Source organism: Pipistrellus hanaki, assembly GCF_964339955.1.
Source record: "Pipistrellus hanaki genome assembly, chromosome: 12".
NCBI classification, from domain to species: domain Eukaryota; kingdom Metazoa; phylum Chordata; class Mammalia; order Chiroptera; family Vespertilionidae; genus Pipistrellus; species Pipistrellus hanaki.
The window spans coordinates 12844048-12865850 of record NC_140514.1 but is presented as its reverse complement, the minus strand read 5'-3'; the positions used below and the strand labels follow the sequence as shown (position 1 = coordinate 12865850).

The 21803-nt window shown below is 40.7% G+C and overlaps 1 protein-coding gene across 4 annotated transcripts; it reads left to right on the top strand.

Annotated features, from left to right (window-relative positions):
- The first annotated feature begins 2111 nt into the window (after positions 1 to 2111).
- Positions 2112 to 17728, top strand: YPEL5 (yippee like 5). 4 transcript variants are annotated; one of them, XM_084900204.1, is made up of 4 exons: positions 2112 to 2385; positions 3697 to 3784; positions 13902 to 14067; positions 15531 to 17728. In XM_084900204.1, exons 3-4 carry the CDS (start codon positions 13927 to 13929, stop codon positions 15753 to 15755), a joined length of 366 nt encoding a protein of 121 aa, XP_084756330.1. In that variant the 5' UTR covers positions 2112 to 2385; positions 3697 to 3784; positions 13902 to 13926; the 3' UTR covers positions 15756 to 17728. The 4 variants fall into 4 exon arrangements, with proteins under 4 accessions (XP_084756330.1, XP_084756327.1, XP_084756328.1 ...); XM_084900201.1 differs by lacking the exon at positions 3697 to 3784 and having other exon boundaries at positions 2119 to 2385; XM_084900202.1 differs by lacking the exons at positions 2112 to 2385; positions 3697 to 3784 and adding an exon at positions 3373 to 3498.
- The last annotated feature ends 4075 nt before the right edge of the window (positions 17729 to 21803 follow it).

The following is a 21803-nucleotide window of genomic DNA, read 5'->3' as shown; positions in this document are numbered from 1 at the left end:
TTATAAAGTGCCAATTTATTCCTAATTAAGTTAATAGATATAACACAACTGTAACCAAAAGCCCAATAAGATATTTTTCTAATCTCTCACCCTTTTTCCTTTCTTTTTTGTGTCTGTCATGTACTTTTCTAGAGGCCCAATGCACAAAATTGTGCACAGGGCACAGCCCTTACAGCTCCGGCTTCATCCAGAAGCTCATCCGGACGGTCTTTCTGCTGTTCGGTCTAATTAGCAGATTAGCTCTTTGTTATATAGGATATCTGCTGGGTATGTCACCATCAGCTCATATCCATCATCTTTCAGCCAAAATTAATCTTCCCAGCCACCCTATATCTAGCAATGGGAAATCGTCACCCTGCCAATCATCTAGGATAGTCTCTGGTTTATCTTTGAAAATATTATCTTCTTTGTCTATCTATGCAGCCATTCTTGGCAAAGTTAAACCTGCCTCTTCAGTTCCATTCCTATCTGCCCTCCTTACCTCATATTTGGATTCTAACTCTGCACATTATCACATTGTCATCATTTAATTTTTCTAAAATATGATTTTCATCACTCTTTTCCAAGTGTACAAATTTTGTGTTCAACAACTCTACTGTGTGACCTTGAACAATTTAATCACTTTGCCTCAGTTTACTCATCTATAAAATTTGGGTAATAGTGTAAGCAAAGGACAAATGTCTATTTAGAATGAGGCTGAGTGACCTTCCTACAATAAACAAGTGTTACTTTTATAATTAAAGCTAAATAAAAATGGATAATGACATCAGTAGTCTTATTTGTCCAAAAAAAGGACCACATCCATGGCCGACTGACAAACTTAAAAGTTTAAAAGTTCCTTTTCTCTGGGAAAGTTAGTTCTTTTGCCTTTGATGTTCAGGTGAAAATACTGATGAATTTGGGGTTGATGAGTAGCAAATGCTGGGATTTGCTTCGAAACCTCTATCACATGGCCTACACTGAAGAGTCCCGGGTTCTATTCTGGTGAACGGCATGTACCTTGGTTGTGGGCTGATCCCTAGTGAGGGGCGAGCAGGAGCCAGCTGATCAGTGTTTCTCTCTAATCTATGTTTCTAACTCTCTATCCCCCTCCCTTACTCTCTGTAAAAAAAAAAAAATCAATAAAAATATATTTAAAAAAAACATTAATGATGGAGAATCATTGATTGGTTGCCTCCCATAGGGCTTGATCCCACCCTGGGGATCAAGTCCCGAAACTGATAGGGAATTGAACCGTGACCTCCTGGTTCATAGGTCCACATTCAACCACTGAGTCACTCCAGCTGGGCTCAAATGATAGTCTTTTTTTAACCTGAGAAATATACATCATCAACTATTTATGCTTTATCCTGAAAGTCAGTCAAAGATCATTAAGGGAATTACCTGAGAAATTCTAATGGAATGGAGAAGGAAAACATTCCATCTTAAGCATTGATTAGGGTTAAGGGAACAGCTACCCTTTTTAATAAACAAATTTCAGACTCTAAGAAAATCCACACAGAGACTCAATATTTTCATCTTTTATAATCACGTTCACCACCAAGCAACAACTCAAGGAGTTGTAAACAAATCTGTGCACACTTGAAAAATATTTTTTTCCATAGATACTCTTCAGTTCCTCAAAAGAGATTGGAGTTTGTATATTCAAAAAATGGCCCTCCATAAGGAGTGGCAGGAATAAACAATCTCAAATAAATTACATATGGTGCGTGTTAACTACCTAAGGTACCTCCTTTGCCTAGAAAACAACCTGTTTTCATTCGTCATCGCTATACCTCAGGAAGCCAGGCCTCAGCCAGCACCTGGTGACGCTGATGACACCCCAGGTCTCACAGCTGCTGCGGCAATTAGAAAGGCCGAGCCTTCTCCTTTAAGAAGCTGACTCACGTGGACGCTGTGTTGTGTGCTCTCAGCTGGGAAGGGGAGGTGGATCCTAAGCCTCTTCCCATTGGACACCTCTGGAGAGGGGGGCAGAGTTCTCCTCTTTGATTGGCTGTACGAGTCCCAGGTGTGGGGGTCAGGGGCGGGGCGAGCTGCCGGGAGCCTGCCCGGAGCCTGCAGCTTCCAGGAGGGGTTGGTGGCGACGCGGAGGGGAGCTGGAGGAGGGTGTTGGGTGGACTAGGGAAGGGGCGTGGCCCAGCGGAAGGGGGCAGGGTCCTCGGGAGGAGGCGGCGCCTAGAAGTGAAGGACGTCCTGGGCCAATCGAGATCACCGACTGCTTAAAGGGGCGGGGTTACGCCGAGTGATTGACACCGAGGCCCTACCAGGGAGAGGCGGGGCCAAGGCCCGGGCCTGACTAAACCTAGAGACTAGGGAGGCCGAGGGGCTTCATCCCAGCTCCGCAGGACGAGCCGCAGGCAGCCGCGGATCCCACAGCCGCTCGGGGTAAGACGGGCGGGGGCTTGGGCTCGGAGCCCTGTGGGGAACCACCTCAGTCGGTGGCGGCTTCGAATCAGTCCGGGGCGGGGGCCCAGGCAGGAAGTGCCTCTTCCTCGTCGCGCTACCCCCAGGGTCCCAGCGAGCCGCCCCCCGGCCCCCGAGCCCCTTAAGGGCGGACCCCGGCCCGCGGGGCTGCGGGGCCGGCGAACTGAGCTGTTTCTTCTTTGTGAGGCCCGAGCGCCGCAGCTGCCGTCGGCCCGCCCCCGCCGCGCAGCCGGACGACCGGCGCGACCGCCACGGCCGCGACCCCTCAGCTCGGCGTCCGCCCTCCTGTTCCAGCCATTATCTCCCCCCCCCACCCCCCCCTTACGCCGCCTCGGAGTCCCCGCTCGTCGAGGCCGAGGCCTCCCGCGGCTCCTCCCGGGCACTTTAGCCGGCGATGTCCGCCCCCTCGGCTGCCCCGCCCCCACGGGCCGCGACCCCGCCGCAGTCTGGGGGCGAGCCCCGAGCTTGGCGCCGTGGCGGGAGGCCGGAGGTGGGGGGCGGGAGGCGGGAGGCGGGAGGCCCGCCGCCTCGGCGCGCCCTCGGCCCCGAAGCGCAGTGCGAACTCGGCCCCGAGCGGTGGGGCCGCCGGGACGACGCCGGGCGAGGCCTGTCCTGTGAAAGGACCACGTCCGCGGCCGACTGGCATTGCCGCGGGCGGACGGCGGCCTTGGCTTTTGTTTTTCCTGCCCCGCGGGGTGGACGTTTGCTCCCGGGCGAGGGCGGGGGCCCCGGCCGGCGCGGGTGGCTGTGGGAGAGCCGGGGGGCGCGGCCGGGGTCCCGCGCCGCCGCCCGCTCAGCTGTCGGCCGCGGTGTTTGTTGTTCGCGGAAGGCCCCTCGGCGCCGCGCCCCGGCCCCTCCCTATTGGCCGGCGGCGTCACGTGCCCGCAATCAGCTGGGCGCAGCCGGGGCCGTGGGCTGCGGGCTGCGGGCTCCGGGCTCCGCCGGCGGGGCCTGGGCGGCGCTGGGCCTTTAAGAACTCGGCGTTGGCGGCCAGGGGCCCCGCGCGTCCTTCCTCCTCGCTGGCACGAGGGGGGCGCGCGCCTGCAGCCCCTCTGTTCTCCGCCCCTGTGTTAGGTAGGTGGGCCTGGGACCAGGAGTGTTACGAGCAGGAGGAGTTGGAAACGGAGCTACCACAGAGATCTGTTTAAGCCCCGGACACCACCTATGAATCCTCCCCTTGGAGGGAGAGGCTGGAAAGTGTGCGGCTCATTTATTTTTCATTTGTTTTCTGTTTACACAGCCCTGTTGGTAATCTGAGGATTTTTATTCCAGGTCCCCTTGGCAGATGGAAAACCTGAAGTAACCTCAGGCTAACCGTGGTGTTTTTTAGAAAATTTAGACTCGCTGGTGAAGGAACGGGGTAATAGGATGTTGGCTCCCCCCCCCCCCCCACACACACACACACAACCACATGTGAAGTGGTTTAGCTGCTTTCCAACACAGACGGGTCAAAATGCATGAAAGTTGTTTCCAGGGCACATATTTATGCCAGATGGGACGTGTTTTGGTGTATTCTTTTCCTAAAAGTTTACTGCATACTTGGACTTCGTTAGGTAAGAAGGAAATTGCAAAACATTTAGAATTGTTTCTCTTAAAGCTAACAGTTTTAGTGAAGATTCGTAGGCAAAGGACAGTAACAATGCAAAGTTAAATATTAGTAAGTTATGAAATGAGTGTTATGAGACATCAAAGATAGGGTGGTGAGAGATGAAGTAAGGTGAATTTGGAAGCATTCTGAAGTGGGTTGGTATTGATTAGACCCAGAAGATGAAGAGGCTTTGGGTGGCTATTAGGCAAACAGAGGCCTAGGAGCAAAAACAAGGCTTAGAGTATGTACAAATAGTGAGAGAAGGTGGAGCTTGTGCAATTTGGCACACAAAATATTTTCCAAATATCCCATTATCTTTATGGGTATACACTGAAACACCAGGTAGACGATAGCCCCTTGGAAAGGATTGATATCTATCTTATTGGAGGGTGTCCTCACCCAGCTCAGTGCCCAATACAGGCCTACTGGTTGACTTTTAGTTTTTTTTTTTAATGATTATCTCTAGGAAAGAGAGATGACAAAATGTGCTCAAGTAAATTATTTAACTCTATACAAGGGAACTGAAGTGAATTAGATTTTAACAACTTTCCTAAAAAGATTAGTAAAATCCGTGTGAGTTTTACTAAAATATCTGGTTAGATCATTGAGGACTTATCCCTAGACCTATTTGCTTTTCTTTTTCTCTGCTTAAGTGGTAGTAGAGGAAAGAAAAAACAAAGACGTTTAGAAGCAATAAAAGGGAAAAGGAAATAAGGCCAAAATTAATACGAAAATAAGAGCTTTAGCTATCAGCCTCCAAAACAGTCCATGAGACATGAAGGTAGTCCTAAATATAATCATGAGTTGTGAAGATAGTCCTAGTATATTTATGCTCAGAATGCCATTTTCAGTTATAAAGTATCTTAAGTGACAATGTAAATCAATTCCAGTTTCTCTGGTTAATCCTGTGTAGTAATGTCTGGGCATGGTAGGAACTGATCTTAGCTATGACATGAACTTGCTACTTGACACCTGTATGAGGAAACCAGGTAGTTAAGCTATACACCAGCCTATTCAGTTTGAGACTGTTTTGACTCATGGTATTGCATCTCAACAAATGAGAGATTATGAATTTGTCTTGGCAAAATACTGAGGAGGTTACCAACTTGGATTGTTTAGATGACTCACTGAGTTACATGACTAGTCTATTTTCCAGTGATGACTAAACAAAAAGTGTTACAGAAATACAGTAAGCTTGAAAAACATTTAACAACAACAAATACATTATTTGAGGATACAGAACAAAAATATAAACGTTACAGTCAAATGGAGACCTGATTCCACAACCAGAAAAATCATTTGCCATAGCAAAAGAAACTGGTCAGGTATTGCGAAAGAATTAAAAAAGAAAGCCCAGCTTTCTTGTGTAACTGAAACCTTGGGTTGGTGAGTATTTTGTACAAAAATTGTTTTTTTGGATAAAACTGAATTTGTTATTTTCCTTTGTAGCTTTTCAATAGAATTTGGTCACAAATCACTATGAAAATAATGAGATTACAATAACATTAAATATTGATGATAGTAATCAACCCAACACTGTTAAAAGTTCCTTGGGTTTTGTTCCTTTCTTTGTTTTGGAGAGAGAGATTCAAAACCAGAAATACAAGCATGCTTCTTCATGTTTCCATTTTAGCTGAATCATTTGCAAAACAAGCTCCCTGACTAGCAGATTCCTTTAACCTGTTCTGTACTAGGTTTCCTGCAGGTGAGGCTTGTATCCTGCATTTGCCCCCCACCACCTTCCGGTGCAGCAGAAGAGCCCCTCTCAGTTCTGGTGGTTTGTGTTTTCTGTGGTCTTTGAAAAGTCTGTCTGTGAAGTAGGTCCTTAGAGATGCAAATCAAAACCTATTCTTCCTGGTATTTTTAGGGCTGGAATGTGCTGCCTCCCATTCTTCTTGCCTGAGTTGAATCCGAATTGGATTATTAATTACAGGGAGGGCGAGTACCTATGTTTTAAGACTGTGACAATAATAATTTGAGATGCTGCAGAAGGTTTCTAACTTTACTCCTTGTAATTTCTGTCACCTGGTCACTTAGCTTTTCAGGAATTAACAGAAGGTGAAGCCAGTCAATTATTTGTTTTATATCCTTTCTGAGCCTTGCTTTCTTTATCTGTAATAGGAGAGGGAAGTGGGATGAGGAATGTGAAGAAGGTAATCTATTTTACTAGATTAACCTATATTTAACATTTACTTAGTGCCAGGCACTGTTCTAAGAGTGTATTGCTCTCCAATTCTCACAACTCAGGTGGATACTGCTGTTCCATTTTACAGGAAAGGAAGGGGAAGATACATTCCCCAAAGTTTACATGGCTTTTAAGGGACAAAACTGAGATTTGAACTTGGGCAGTTTTAATTCAAGAGTTCAACTAACTGAGCTATATTGTTTAAATCCTGGGGTTGAGGAGAGAAGAAGGCAGAAGCTGGGTATATATTATCAATTTTTATAACCTTTTTATAGTTGATCTTTAGCGTTCAGAACTGATTGCAGAAAGTTAAAGATTTTAGCTAGTAAAAACCAATAAAAAGGAGCAGGATTAAATTGACCTCAAATACTTCTGTTGATCCTTGAACTTGAATGCCAACTAAATTTACTTATGTCCGGGAAAGGCTGCCTGCTTTCTAAATGAAAGGGTCTTTCACTGTCTGAACAGATTTTTTAGCAGGGGATGTTGGTATACTTTCTGTCAATGGCTAGGTAGTGAATATTGTAATCTTCGTAAACCATAAGGTTTCAGTTACACTACTCAAACTCTTCCATTGTAGTGAGAGAGTAGCCATTATAAATAAATATGTGTGTGTTTGTGTCCCAATAAAATTTTGTTTAAGACACTGGAAATTAAATTTCATATAATTTTCATGTGAAACAGAATAGTCTTCTTTTGATTTTTTTTCCTCCCCCTACCATTTAAAAGTTTAAAATTCTTAGCTTGTGGGCAATACAGAAACAAGTGGTGAACTGCATTTTGCCCACAGGCCTTAGTTTGCTGGTAAATTTGATAAAGCAATGACTCAGACAACAAGCTACCATAATTGTGTGTGTGTGTGTGTGTGTGTGTGTGTGTGTGAATACCACTAATGAAAGTGGAATTTGCAATTAAAAGATAAAATTTATACTAGCATCCAAAAAACTGAAATACTTAAGTATAAATCTCACAAAATGTGTACAAGATCTATATGAGGAAAAACATAAAACTAATTAATGAAATCAAGAATAAATAAATGGAGAGAGATTTCATGTTCATGATAGGAAGAATCAAGGTTGTCAAATGTCAGTTTTTCCTAACTTGATTTGTAGATTCAATGCAGTCATAATCAAAATCCCAACAGGTTACCTTGTGAATATCAACAAACTGCTTCTAAAATTTCTGTAGAGAGGCAAAAGACTTAAGAGTAGTCAACACAGTATTGAAGGAAAAGAATAAAATAGGAAGACCTGACACTACCTGACTTCTAGACTAGCTATAAAGTGATAGTGATCAAGATTGTATGGTTTGAGCAAAAGAATAAGACAAATAGATCAGTGGAACAGAATAGAGAGCCCAGAAATAGACCCACAGAAATACAGTATTCTGATCTTCGGCAGAGAAGCAGGGCAATACAGTGGAGCAAAGATAGCCTTTTTACTAAATGGTGTGGGACAACTGTATATCCACATGCAAAAAAATGAATCTTGACACAGACCTTACATCTCCTTCAAAAAAATTAATTCAAAATGGATCATGGAACTAAATGAAAAAAAAAAAAACTAGAACATAAGAGAAAACCTACATGGTCATGGGTACAGCAGTGACTTTAAATGTAACGCAGTGGCATGATCGATGAAAGAAATAATTGGTGAGCTTGACTTTATTAAAATTTAAAACTGCTCTGTGAAAGACAATGTTAAGAGAATGAAAGGCCACAGACTTGGAGAAAATATTTGCAAAAGGCAACCTTCTAAAGGACTACAATATAAAAATAAACCAAAAAAATAAAAATAAGGAAACCTGTTTAAAAAATGGGTAAGAGAACTTGACAGATATCTCACCAAACAGCATATGAAATGATGCCCCACATTATATGTAATCAGAGAAATGTGAATTAAAACAAAAATGAGATACCACTACACACCTAATAGAATGGCCAACACCAGAACACTGACAACACCAAATGCTAATGAGGACGTAGAGCAGTGTTTCCCAACCTTCTCTCATGATGAGAATCACCTGGTGGAGTTGTTAAAACATAGATTCCTGAATCCCAACTAAGAAGTGCTAAACTAGAATTTTTGGGAACATATAGGTAAAATTGTATACTTAACTAGTGCTCTAAGACAGATTTTATATACAGAGCACTAAGTTAGGTATGCAATTTTACCTATATGTTCTCAAAAATTCTAGTTTAGCACTTCTTAGTTGGGATTCAGGAATCTGTGGTTTAACAACTCCACCAGGTGATTCTCATCATGAGAGAAGGTTGGGAAACACTGATGTAGAGCAAGCATGTCAAAGTCGAGGGCCACAATGAATATTTTTGTAGCCCCGCCAATAAAACAATATGTAAGAAACTTAATTTTTACAATATCCTGTTATACATAATTATTAATATGAAACTACAACGTTGGCACCATTTCTCTCCACTAATACTAACAGCGAGTATTTTAGCAGCCGTTTGCCACATCATTAGTCTTGTACTGACTTGTTGTGTGCAACAGGAAATATTTCACTTTCCGAGAACAAGAAAAAAAAAGGTTTGTTTGTGTTCCACTTTGTGCAGTTATTCAGTGTCAGGTAAGTTAATGTTCAAGAAAAAATAATTTTTATTAACGTAATATTTTATATGAAAAATTACCTGTTTAAGTCTTTTGTATTCAGCATGTCTCTTGAAATAAACCTACGTTTCTATGAAAATTGAAGGGTTTTTTTTTTTGTTTTTTTTTTGCGGCCCACCCTTGTTTATTTGGCCTGTGTTATCCTTTGAGTTCGACATGCTTGGTGTAGGTTCATTAATTGTAATAGATGGACCATTCTGAGGGGGATATTGATAATGAGGGAGACTATGCATGTATGGAGCAGGGGATATATAGGAAACCTACCCTAATTTGCTCTGAACCTATAACTGCTCTAAAAATTTAAATCTCAATTTAAAAAATAGTCTTTTAGAAAATTGTTTTATTGTCTTAGGATTCAAACTAGGAGGCTATATATATATATAGTCCATGCATATTTTAATATATTCCTGGACACACTTCCATGGATTTCTAAGCATATTTTTAATTTATTTTATTTATATATTTTTATTGATTTCAGGAGGAAGGGAGATGGAGACAGAAACTGAGACATCAATGATAAGAGAGATTCATGGATTGATTGCCTTGAGCCTGCAACCTGGGCATGTGCCCTTGAGCAAAAGTCATACCTTATAAAGGACATACCTTATAAAGTACCGCGTAGCACGTACTAATTTAGCACACATGCAAGTGGGACCTGTGATTGTATGGTGAATTTAATAACATACTCCACATTTATCTAGAAGTAATGAGAATTTGAATTAAGACATTGTTGAGGGAGGTAAAATCTCTAAAAGTAATTTAGGAGGTATTGTCGATTTTGCAATTTCTCCTAAGAATTTGCCAGGGTTTTTAATTTAGGAGAGTGTGTGATTGGAATTGCCACCAACCAAGATAGGGATACAGGATCAGCATGGAGGCAGGAGGGGTATGTGATAAATCTGAGGGAGAAAGGTTATGATTCTGGCAGTCCTCGAGGGTCACTGGTGAGTGGAGTGAAAGAACTGGAGCAAGATGTAGTAGTTCAGATATCAGCCATACAATCTTTATTCCTCTACAAAAGTGAGGTAATAAATACCTACTTTAGAAATTGAGATTATGTAAAGTACCAGAGGCAGTGTCCCATACAGTGTAGATACTAGATCATTAGGCCCAAGGAAGAGTTCAGCATATCATCCAGGTTCAGAGAAGTCTGATTCAGGTATTAATGTCTTAAATAGTCAAGTGGCATACTGATTGATGGCAGCCTCTTGAGAGTTTGGGTAGTGTAAGTCAGTAGTGAGCTGTGTTTCTAGCTGCAAAGCTAAGGTTTAACACTTGGAATCTAATGACCCTATTGAGGTTTTCTTCTCAAGAGCTTTGACAGCAAGTGGTGTTTGCTTGCTCTTGCTAGATTCCATGGCATTCTAGCTTATCTCTTCTGGCAAATAACAGTTTTCTTATGAAAACTAAATTTTATAGTTTTATTCAATAAATAAAATAAAAACTACATTTTGCATATATACATAATATGTTGTGTGTGTGTGTGTGTGTGTGTGTATGTATGTATGTATGTATGAGTGTATGACTATAAATGGCAACCACAATTAGGAGTGGTGATTCTGCACTAATATTTTTGGTTTTGGTAATGAATCATAATTGAATAGAGTAAAAATACTTGGGTAGAAGAATAAAAAATAGATGGAATTTGAAGCAGGGAGAAGAAAGCATGTTAAATCTGTTTACCCCACTGATGAATAAAGAGTTTGCTTGTATCCAGTAGCAAATGGTCACAGCTATATTGTAATTTTGAACCAAAGGTAGAATGTTGTAGGCAGAAGGCATAGGGAAAGTTCATTTGAAATCCAGTACCTTTTCCACAGTAGCATTGTATTAGCCATGGTCAGTTCAAAAACATCTAGTTTCTCCTGCATTATGGTTGAAATAAATCACAACATTTTATTTTTTATTTTGAAAGAAAATTGACTTTAATAAGTTCAGTTCCAGAAACCCACGCTGGAAGCTAAATACTAGTATTCAGAGAAATATGGAATCTGAGTGTTATCAGTGAAAGTGGAGTTCTTGAGTGACAGGAAACGAATTTCCTGACAGGCAAGCACCTTCCCTACATCATCCTGACTTCTACTGTGCATGTGGCTATCTCCCCTATCTTTCCCCAACCATTGGTACCGGATGGGGGAAGGGAGGGGCGTTAATCCCTTTGGAGGAATAATTCTTTGTGAAGCTGTAGCTTCTTGGTGAAAGTTCCTAGGTAACCATGCTTATAAAGTCTGGCCTCTCCTTTTCCCTTTATTATTAACTTGCTGATTATGATGATATCATGAAGACTATGTCCTGAAAGGTGAGACTGTAAAACCTTGCTGTTGATTATTTTCTGTAAAGGACCATTGGTAAGAAACTACCAAAATCAACTGCTCACAGGATTGATGAATGATTTGTTTATATCAAGATTAGGGGCCCAATGCACAAATTGGTGCACCTTGAAAGGAACTGTGGGCCACGAGGCTGTGGTGGGCACAGTGGTGGGTCTTGGCCCATCCTCCGTGCCCAGCCCCAGTCCCCTGTCTGCTGGCAGCCCCACTGCCACTGCCACAGCTCCCATGCACTGATGGTGCCAGCCCTGCTCACACCTGCTGACAGTGTGGAGCAATGAGTGGGTGCAAGTGGCAGCTGCTGCCCCAATCACTTCTCAGGAGCAGGGGGAGGTGGAAAAGCCCACAGAGGTGATCGGGGCCAGCAGTGGGTGGGAGTGCCAGGCAGGACTGCAGAGTGCAGGAGCAAAGAATTTTCAGTAATCACTAGAGGCTCTCTCCAATGACAGTGACCAGTGCCCCTCCTTGGGCTGGTGTGCAGCCCCACCATCCCGCCTCAGCTGACGCCTACCATGTTCCCCACTCTGCCCCCTGGTGGTCAGCGCACGTCACAGCGACTGGTTGTTTGGTTGTTCCACCCTTTGGTCTGTTTGCATATTAGGGTTTTATAGAGATAGATTCTTAAACTCAAACGTGTTAACGGTGAAGTAATTATGTGATGTAGGATGGAGATTGAGGAAATGCAATGAGAGGTATAAAATTGCAGCTACCTCTCAACTTTAGTTGGTTGTTGCTCTGCATGAATATCTGCCCATGTTGCCAGGTCTCCCCATTAAAAAAAAAAAAAAAAAAAAGCCCCAAAAAACAGGTTCTTTAATGAAATCTCTCAAATCTTAAGTGGCAACTCAACTGTTTTTTTTATTAAGAATAATACTGGTGCTGGGACCGGTTTGGCTCAGTGGATAGAGCATCGGCTTGTGGACTGAAAGGTCCCGGGTTCGATTCTGGTCAAGGGCATGTACCTTGGTTGCGGGCACATCCCCGGTAGGGGGTGTGCAAGAGGCAGCTGATGGATGATTCTCTCTCATTGATGTTTCTAGCTCTCTCTCCCTCTCTCTTCCTCTCTGTGAAAAATCAATAAAATATATTTAAAAAAAATAAAACTGGTGGAATGGGAATGGGGGGATGAGGACAGTTATGTGATACCATAATCAATAAATCAATTAAAATAAATAAAAAGGAAAAAAGAGTAAAACTGGTGCTCGCTTCAGTAGCACATACGGTATACTAAAATTGGAATGATACAGAGATTAGCATGGCCCCTATGCAAGGATGACATGCAAATTATTGAAACATTCCTCTTTTTTTTAAGAATAAAATTGTGTAGGCAAAACAAAACATGGCCACATATGTTTTGTGAGAAAGGGGTTATTTTTCTGTTTTGTACGCCACCAAATGAATTCAGCCTGCAAGACTCAAATTTGCAGTAAGTCTCAGTATTTTTACCTAAGGTTTATTCATTGACATTCTTATTTGTGGACTGTTATAAATTGTAATTCTATCCACCATTTGTTTTTCATTTCTTATTAAACTTCCATATTACAATGTTTAATAGGAGTCATAATGATCTTTCTGATGACATTAGAACTGTCAATGGCTGAGGAAGTTCACAGATATAAGGAGGAATGGAACTTTTTAAAATTTGTAATGAAATTTCCCCAAATTTAAGATGACAGTGGAATCTTTTTCATAGTGGCAATTATATCAGCCCTGTATGTCATTTCAAAGATGTATAATATTCAATATTTAAAACACAGGAGCTAACAACTACACCCAGGAATAAATCACTTTTTAAATGAAAGCTATAGGATAGCCTTGACTAGATCTAAGTTGGATTCAGAGTTTTCTCCCCCTGCCCATGTTTCATCACATCTGTGATTTACTGAACCAGTATGATTTATTAACTATAAGTTATGTTATAATGGCTCATCTTTCTCTTCACTGTACTGTTTTTTAGCCTATGCCAAGCCTAGACCATCTTGTGGGCCCTCCTCTTACAGGTGGCAAAGTACGGTAATGGAATAGTTTGGTTTTGAGTTGGGTCATTTGCATTCCAGTTACGATTTTTCTGTCCCTGAAAATTGTGTAAACTAGGACCAGATAATACCCTTGGATAACCTATGAAATGGGAGTGATGGCCTCACAGAGTTGTGATGGTTTTTGAAATAAGTACCTAGTACTGTGCTCCATGGACTCAAACTTAGCTATAATATTGATGCCATCACCCTTACATGGTTGTAGATACACTTGATGATCAGTAACCCGCTAGTTTTGTGAGTGCCCCTTTTTCTACTCTTATCTGATCATCTCACTCAATGTTCCACAAGTCTTTTCCCAAATTACCCATACTCACAATGTATACCTAACATTTAAGCCAAACCTTTTGTCTCACCTCTCTATTTGTGCTTTTCATCATTCCATTTCTGATATTACACATTCTTCCTATTTTTTCATACCAACCAAAAGAGCAGTGATACCATTTATTTTTCTGCCTAAGCATGCTTAATTCCTTGGATTACTGCTTCTAAAACATCCCTTTTTTCTTTAAAATATTCTTAGATTTCATGTGCCAATATCTTGGTTCAGTGCATGAACTTTGGATCCTTTTGTTCGGTCAGCTATTTCACATACTGAATATTATAAAACAGAGATCGCATACATAAATGGTTTTCTGTGACCCCCACTAAGTAGATACTAACAGTTTTTAAAATCATAATGCATTTATTGTCCCTTTCCATTTCTCCTAGGTTTTTTAGAACTTCAACTATAAAAATGGGCAGAATTTTCCTTGATCACATTGGTGGTACCCGTCTGTTTTCTTGTGCAAACTGCGATACGATTCTGACCAACCGCTCAGAACTCATCTCCACTCGATTCACAGGTGCCACTGGCAGAGCGTTTCTTTTTAACAAGGTTTGTGGGAAAATCAGTTTCATTTCCTAAGTGGGTCAAGTGCTGGATATGTTTGACAATAGTTTCAGAATACTCCTCAGAACTTGGAGATACCAGGAAGGCTTAAGAATGAGAGTTGCAATCTATAGAAATTATTACCCACTAACTTGTCTTTGAGTGGACCTTAGGAAGGTATTACCGGTACTAGAATGTGATTTTTTAAATTGGAAGTTGAAAGACAATTATAATAAGAAGGGTAATCTCCATTCAGAAAACATTAGTGTAAGAATTTAGTAGGGACTTCATAGACTATGGAAGGAAGGGACTAAGACATCCCCATATTCCTGTCACTGATATCTCTTTATAAGGAGATAGCTTGACAATGCAAATGAATAAGAATCATCTAACCAACTTCCCTTGCCCTAATTTATGCTCACCAGTCATCCCTCTGATTATGATTAGTTTATTACATAGGTTTGCCAACAGGAAGTTTCCTGAATTAAAAACAAATGTCTAATCTATCTGCTTCTCTTAATTTCTGACTTCTTTGAAATTAGTTGATGTGATATCTGCCTCCTGGAGTCTAATGTGTACTAGTGAGGTTGGATTTCCAAGTCTTTTAGGCTAAGGAACAGAACTAGTGCAAAGGCATTGCTCTTAGACGGTCATCTAAACTTCCCCAATGGACACCCCTCTGTTCAATTCAGGAACAAGTTTTTCTTTCAAAGAATTGGTAGTGTATACTCCTTGAGCTTTATTTGGATATAGGGCAAGAGCTGGCACACCACAGCAGGCCAGCTTCCGTGTGTGTGTGTGTATGTGTGTGTGTGTGTGTGTGTGTGTGTGTGTGTGTGTTAACTATGGCTACGTTGTGCTACAACAGCAGGCTAAATAGTTACAATGAAGAACGTATTGACCTCAAAGCCAAAAATATTTATTATCTGGCCCTTTACAGGAAAGTAAAGTATAGTGTATTCAGAATCATTGGAAATTCTTCACAGATTCTTTGAACTCACTTGAAAACGATGTGTTGCCATGTATGGTCTATAGTTGGCTTATCGTAGTCTGTATATAAAATGTATTTTCAGAAACAAATTTAGTAAACTTTTAATACCTCTTGTGTACTAGGTCTTTTACATTGGTAACCTTGTTTTGCACTCATCATTGAGTAGTGAATAATAACAATTAGACACAACCCTATCTATGTATCCAAGTCAAGGACTCTTCACTTCAACTTAGTATTTATAGTATGGCTTGGACTAGTACATTAATGTGTGATCTCATTAGATGTCCAATGCAGTGCAATTCCAGGTGTTTACCTGTCCCAGCAGCTTCTAAAAATAGCTCTTGAGAAGTGGTGTTGTAGGTCTGATAAAGTAACTATTTGCTTTTCTGAATTTGCTGTTAACTGCACCAACCAAGTATTATGTACTTTTTGGCAAATAATTTACTTGCTTTTGCAATTTTGTTTTCACGTTTCTTAGGTAGTTAACCTGCAGTACAGTGAAGTTCAAGACCGGGTCATGCTTACTGGCCGCCACATGGTTCGAGATGTGAGCTGTAAAAACTGCAATAGCAAACTGGGATGGATCTATGAGTTTGCCACTGAAGACAGCCAGCGTTATAAGGAAGGCCGTGTGATCCTGGAACGTGCTCTAGTTCGAGAGAGTGAGGGTTTTGAGGAGCATGTACCGTCTGATAACTCTTGAAGAAAAAGAAATAACTTCATCTTTCCCAGGTCTCCTTCACTGAAAACAAAAATCTACTTACATACACTGTCACCTTAGCACAGAGTCGGATTCATGAACTGCGGAACAAGAGGTTATGAGAATCTAAGATGGAACCTTTCTTTCTTTTTTTAGTTTTCTATTTTACATCCAACAACTGTATTAGAATATTATGCAGATGCTGTTAAATTTTTCCCCCCTACTTTTACATCTTGAGGCAGAATAATCTTATCTGCAGCTACGTGGTGGGCTATGTGAGAAAAAAAATCTGGGCTATTAGAGTGGGAAAATGTGTTTTATGTAAATTTTGGAAGGAAAATATGTCAAGAGCATGGTTTTTAAACTAATTTGGGCTTTATTTTAAAACTTTCTTTATTTCACTTGATTTGGTAGCTTCAGAGAAGAGATCCGAATTTGTGACCAGCGCTAAAGGTTCAGTGTTAGTATGGCTTGTGCTGGCCATTGTGCCATAATCTTGTTGGAGATGAACCGTAGCACCAGAGCCCATTCTTCCTTGTCAGTCTTGACCCAAAGATGCCACCATTCCTAGTTACTTGTCACCACGTAATTGGTGTTGATTGGAAACTTTTCCTGAAATGGGCAGAACTGCTTGGTTGTCCTTTCCATGTAACTTAAGCATAGTAATATAAATAAAGTAATAGTTGAATGTTTTTGGTCCTGTGTTGCTTTTAAAAAACATTCTTTAAAAGAGAAGAGTATTTGATAATTTTCATAGTACTGTTTCTTTTCATCTCTTAAGCTAAATTGACTGTGTATGAGATACTACTTTGTTTAAATTAAAGCATACTGTTTAAATCCCTACAGTATTGTATTTAGAAAACAGTTGAACAGAATGTCAGTGTGCATTCATGCAGAAAGCATATCATCTGCATCTGTTCTGAAAGGGGGGCAGATGAAGCAGCCTGTCTAAAAATACTGCTCTGCAAAGCATTTCAGCCTGTCCTCAGTTTTGCTTTGATTTTGACAGGTCTGTAGAGCCTAATAGTTTCATCAAAGGACTAGCTCTCATAAGCATTATTTTATTAACTCTTCCCTAAGAAATTCAGCTGTTAAAATTGAAGCTGTACTATATCCCTTTAAGTGGAAGGGAATCAAATTTGACTCAGGGTGTTAATCTTAGCCAAAAACTTACCGTATTTTTCGGACCATAAGACGCACCAGTTTTTAGAGAAGGGAAATGAAGAAAAAAAGATTCTGAAACAAATAGTGTCCTAAAATATTTTATGTGCATTAAAACCCAACATCACAGTCATAAACACATGTAATCAACCCTGTAAAGTAAACAGCAGCATTTAGAACCATTTTAGAGCCGGGCAAGCACACAGAGACCACACAGAGCCTGGCAAGTAAAAAAACTTTTTTTTTAAAGTATATGTGTAGGCTATATTTGGACCATAAGACGCAGGGACTTTTTCCCCCCACTTCTGGGGGGGGAAAAGTGCGTCTTATGGTCCGAAAAATACGGTATGTTTTGAGCTATTAACCTGTAAATGTTTCTTTACTCAAACCATTTCTAGTAATCTGGTATTTGTTTCCGGTAGAGTAAATGACATTGAAATTGGCTAATTTGAATGGATGTTTGAGTGCTGGATTTATAGGTCTTTGTCTAGAGAGGAAATTTATCTCAGCAAAATCTGTCATTGATATTAGAAGTAACTTATCAGTACAGTTAAGATTAAATTTTTCTTACCTTTGGGCTCTTGGTTAGAAGCATAGGAATGTGATTAAGTAGGTATATAATGCATTTGAAATAAGTGGACACAAATTCTGTGTTTCCTTCACAGTGGACTAAATCTTCAAACATTAAGAAACAAGATTCATTCCCATTCATTTCATACTGGCCTTTGATTATATGCCGATTCCTAGTATATAGCATGCCTTACTTATAGCACTGTGTGCATTTGCTGTTATAATAAAGTATATTTTGACTTGCATTGGTGCAATACTGCTACTTATTTTCCACTGGTCCTTGTCTAGTAATCACCTTGTCTTAGTTTTATCTATGAACACATACATCAAACCTTTGAATGGCTATAGCTGGCTTCAGTTGGTGCCAGGTGGCATTCTGGCTTAGTTAACTCTACCTAATTTACACCTGTGATATTGAATTCACCAATATTAACTCCTCTGAGATTATTTTGCTTCAGATGCTGACAACTACAAAAACAACAAAAGAGTCATATCGCTAGGTTAATTTTTAGGTGACGGGCAGATAACCACAGCAAGCAATATGGAAGATACAGTTAGATTGGATTCTTTACAGAAAAGCCAACACATTGACTTGAGATCGAAAACCACTAAAGAAAATGATTTTGCTTTGGGATAGGAAGATTAACCAATTACAGGTGAGTAAACTGCAAAATAAGTAGGTTACTGAATGGTGTACAGATTAAGCTTTTTTCTCTGAAGACTTGAGAATCTTTCCTCTTAGTTTTAGGTGACAATGACTGTAAGTTGTTTTGATCTTAATGTGAATGCTTTTATTTAAAGAGACCCTAAGGTAGCCGAAACCGGTTTGGCTCAGTGGCTAGAGCGTCAGCCTGTGGACTGAAAGGTCCCAGGTTCGATTCCGGTCAAGGGCATGTACCTTGGTTGTGGGCACATCCCCAATAGGGGGTGTGCAAGAGGCAGCTGATGGATGATTCTCGCTCATCAATGTTTCTAACTGTCCATCCCTCTCTCTTCCTCTCTGTAAAAAATCAATAAAATATATTTAAAAAATAAAAATAAAAAAATAAAGAGACCCTAAGGTGAATATTGTGAGTAAAAAAATATGCTAGTAATTATGCAATGATTTAAGTTACAAATGTGACAAGCTATTTTGAAATTGGAGGGGAAAAATAGTGTAGCCATGACTGTTGTTTTAAATTTACCTATTCATAAAAGTCATATGGGATGTTTAAATGTAGTGTCTGACCACAGCCCAAGCCTAAATCCGTCCACCTATAACTTTTGGAGGGGCAGGATTGGGAACACTGATTCTAAAAATTTTTCAGAGACGTATTTATGATGGTTCATTTCCACAATTATAAAAAAAATCTCACAGTTTAAAACAGATAACCACTAATTGCATGTCTGAGCAGCTACCCACCAGGAGCCATGTAAAATTCAAACTTTTTTTTTTTTCCTTTTTAAAATAATTTATTTTATTGATTTTTTTACAGAGAGGAAGGGAGAGGGATAGAGAGCTAGAAACATCGATGAGAGAGAAACATCGATCAGCTGCCTCCTGCACAACAACCAATGCACATGCCCCTGACTGGAATTGAACCCGGGACCCTTCAGTCCACAGGCCAACGCTCCATCCACTGAGCCAAACCAGCCTGACAAATTCTTATTTCTAATCTAGGGATGGTGTGAATTGGGAACAGAGCAAGATTAAACTGAAAAACTCCTATTTGGCCTGATACGAAGATATGTTTTAGAGATAAAGCAGAACTGATAGAAAAAATTAAGGTAGATACTTATCCTAAAAGGGGTGTGAAATGTATGGCTTCTTTATTTAAAAATATTGCAATTTCCCAAATTAAAAGTTTATATATATTTAGGCATAGAATACCTTCGAAAAGTACTATGAAGGATTTGGTGATCCCAGGAATAGGGGAGCTGAAAAGCTGCAACAGGTACATTTCCATAGAATGAGGGAACTAGGAACAGAAAAATGTCTGTATTTACAAAATAAAGAGAAGGAAGCACTTCAGAAGTAGAAAAAGAAAGCCCAAAGGGAATAGGAAAACAAGGATGGGGAGGGCGGGGGGGGGGGGGCCTCACATGTCCCATCACCTTTGAGCCCAGGAGTTACTAGAACAGCGTTTTTCAACCGCTAGTGTGCCGCGAGATGTTGCCTGGTGTGCCGTAGGTGCAGACAAGACAAGAATTTTATAATTTTTCACTATTTTGTTTACTTAATATTTCATAATAAAGTAATTATAAAATACTTTCTTTGTGTTTATTTGATTCCTATTCAAGAGAATTACTTTATATATAGTCAATGTAGGCACAGAGTTAAATTTTTTAACATTTTCTAATGGTGGTGTGCCTCGTGATTTTTTTCATGAAACAAGTGTGCCTTTGCCCAAAAAAGGTTGAAAAACACTGTACTAGAAGCAACCAATCTAAGGGACTAGTGACCAATCGGGATATCAAGGCACCAGGATCTGCAGCCGTTATAAGCTGTAAGGAAAAGGAACTCGGGGACTCTTCCCCTCTCCATGTGAGTCTGTACTTGTTCTTTAATAAGTTTCCACCTTTGCTATACCCTCTTCTGTCCACGGATTCATTCTTCGACTCCAGCAGACAGAATCCGTGTTCCAGTCCAAAAATTCCTTATCACTAAGTGTGAGAGAAATGGTTTATATACCAAATCATCTCATTTCAATCCTCTACCGGTTTTCCCTAAAGATAGGTCATTTCTTGTCTCTGGATCTAAAAGTACAAAGACAAATTTCACCTAATTCAAAGAACACATTCAGAGCAAAGCCCAGGTTTTACTAATAAGGTGTGTGTTTCTGAGGGTTAACCAGCGGCTTTCAGGAACAAGAACAGGTTAAGAAACCGATTCTGGTGCCCCAGAGCCAGGAGGTTGGTTTTTGTCTGTTCTCCAGAATTTCCTCTTCTCCCAGCTATTAGGCACCGCATACTGCCTGCCTGACTACCTTCCCAGGTAATCCCCTGGCAATACTGGGCCACCGGGAGGCATTACTCTGGACACGGGATAATTCTGTGGGTGTGTTCTGTCCCTAGCTAAGCCCTCTCCCTTCCCTAGGCTCTAGGTCCATGGAAAGGTGCTGGAGGCCTTTCTAAACCTATCAATATAACGGAAGGACTACGTTTTTCGGTCCCTTTTTAAGTCCTAGCTCCTATTTTAGAGTAGGCTCCTTAGAAAATGAGTTTCAAAATGGACCTGGGATTATTTTTAAGGAATTGATCATAAGGAGTAAAACATTGGAGTGGTCCTGAAGTTTACACTAAAGAAAAAAAAAAGTCTTTTAAAAATACATTTTTGATTTTGAGAGAGAGAGAGAGAGACATGAATGTGGCAGAGAAACTGATTGGCTGCCTCTTGCAGGTCCCCTAATGGGAATCAAGCCTGAAACCCTGACCAGGAATGGAACCAACAACCTCCCTCTTCGTGCGCAGGATGCCACCCAACCAAAGGAGCCACACCTGTCAGGGCAAGAAAATTTGTTTTTGTATTATAAAATCAGCTAGAATCTGTGTTACCAAAAGGTACCAGCAGGTGGCATGAGTATGCAAGAAATTTAGTTCTGAACAGCCAGTCTGACCTGTTTTGGAAAAGAATAACATTTGGGGAAGTTTGTTATTGTTCTTATTAGTTGGTAAAGTGAGGCAGTTTTACTCCAATCCGGTAGAGTGGTGGGGCCAAATGAAATCACGTGAGAAAATGCGTTGGAAACTACAAAAAGGTACTATCTGCAAATACTACGGTAGTACAGCTTCCAGGTTTTGTGGTGTCATTTTTTCCTGCCATGTTGGTTTTCGTAGCTGAAGTTCTAGCTTATATAATTTCAAAATTTTTTCAACAGTTTTTAATATCAGCTTTTATTTTGCTAATGACAACCTGAGGTTATAGAAAATTGAGCGTCTTAGTATGGCTTTGAAGTTGGTTAACCTCTTGAAGTCTCATTTTCTCAACTTTGAACTGCAGGAAATAATTTTTAGAGGACGTGTGTGAGCACTTATAAATCATCCAGTATTCTAAAAATACCTATAATAATAAAAGCATAATATGCTATTAGACTGGACGTCCTTTCAGATGACCTTCTGGACAAAGCCAGGACTGTGAGGGAAGCCTGGGTCCTGGGTGCCTGCCGGCAGCCAGAGGGAAAACTGGGTCCCAGGTGCCTGAGGGAAGCCAGTGCCAGCAGTTCGGGGAAGGAAGGCCTACTCTTGCACAAATTTTGTGCATCGGGCCTCTGTTATTCCTATAAATTCAATGAGATTCAATGAGTTTTTAGCATCAGCATTTAAAGCTAACAGCCAGGGGAA

Excerpts from the sequence above, each read along its gene's own strand:
- YPEL5 (XM_084900204.1), top strand. The coding sequence starts at position 13,927 with ATGGGCAGAATTTTCCTTGATCACATTGGTGGTACCCGTCTGTTTTCT. Across the intron at positions 14,068-15,530 it reads GAGCGTTTCTTTTTAACAAG|GTAGTTAACCTGCAGTACAG; the intron begins GTTTGTGGGAAA and ends CACGTTTCTTAG.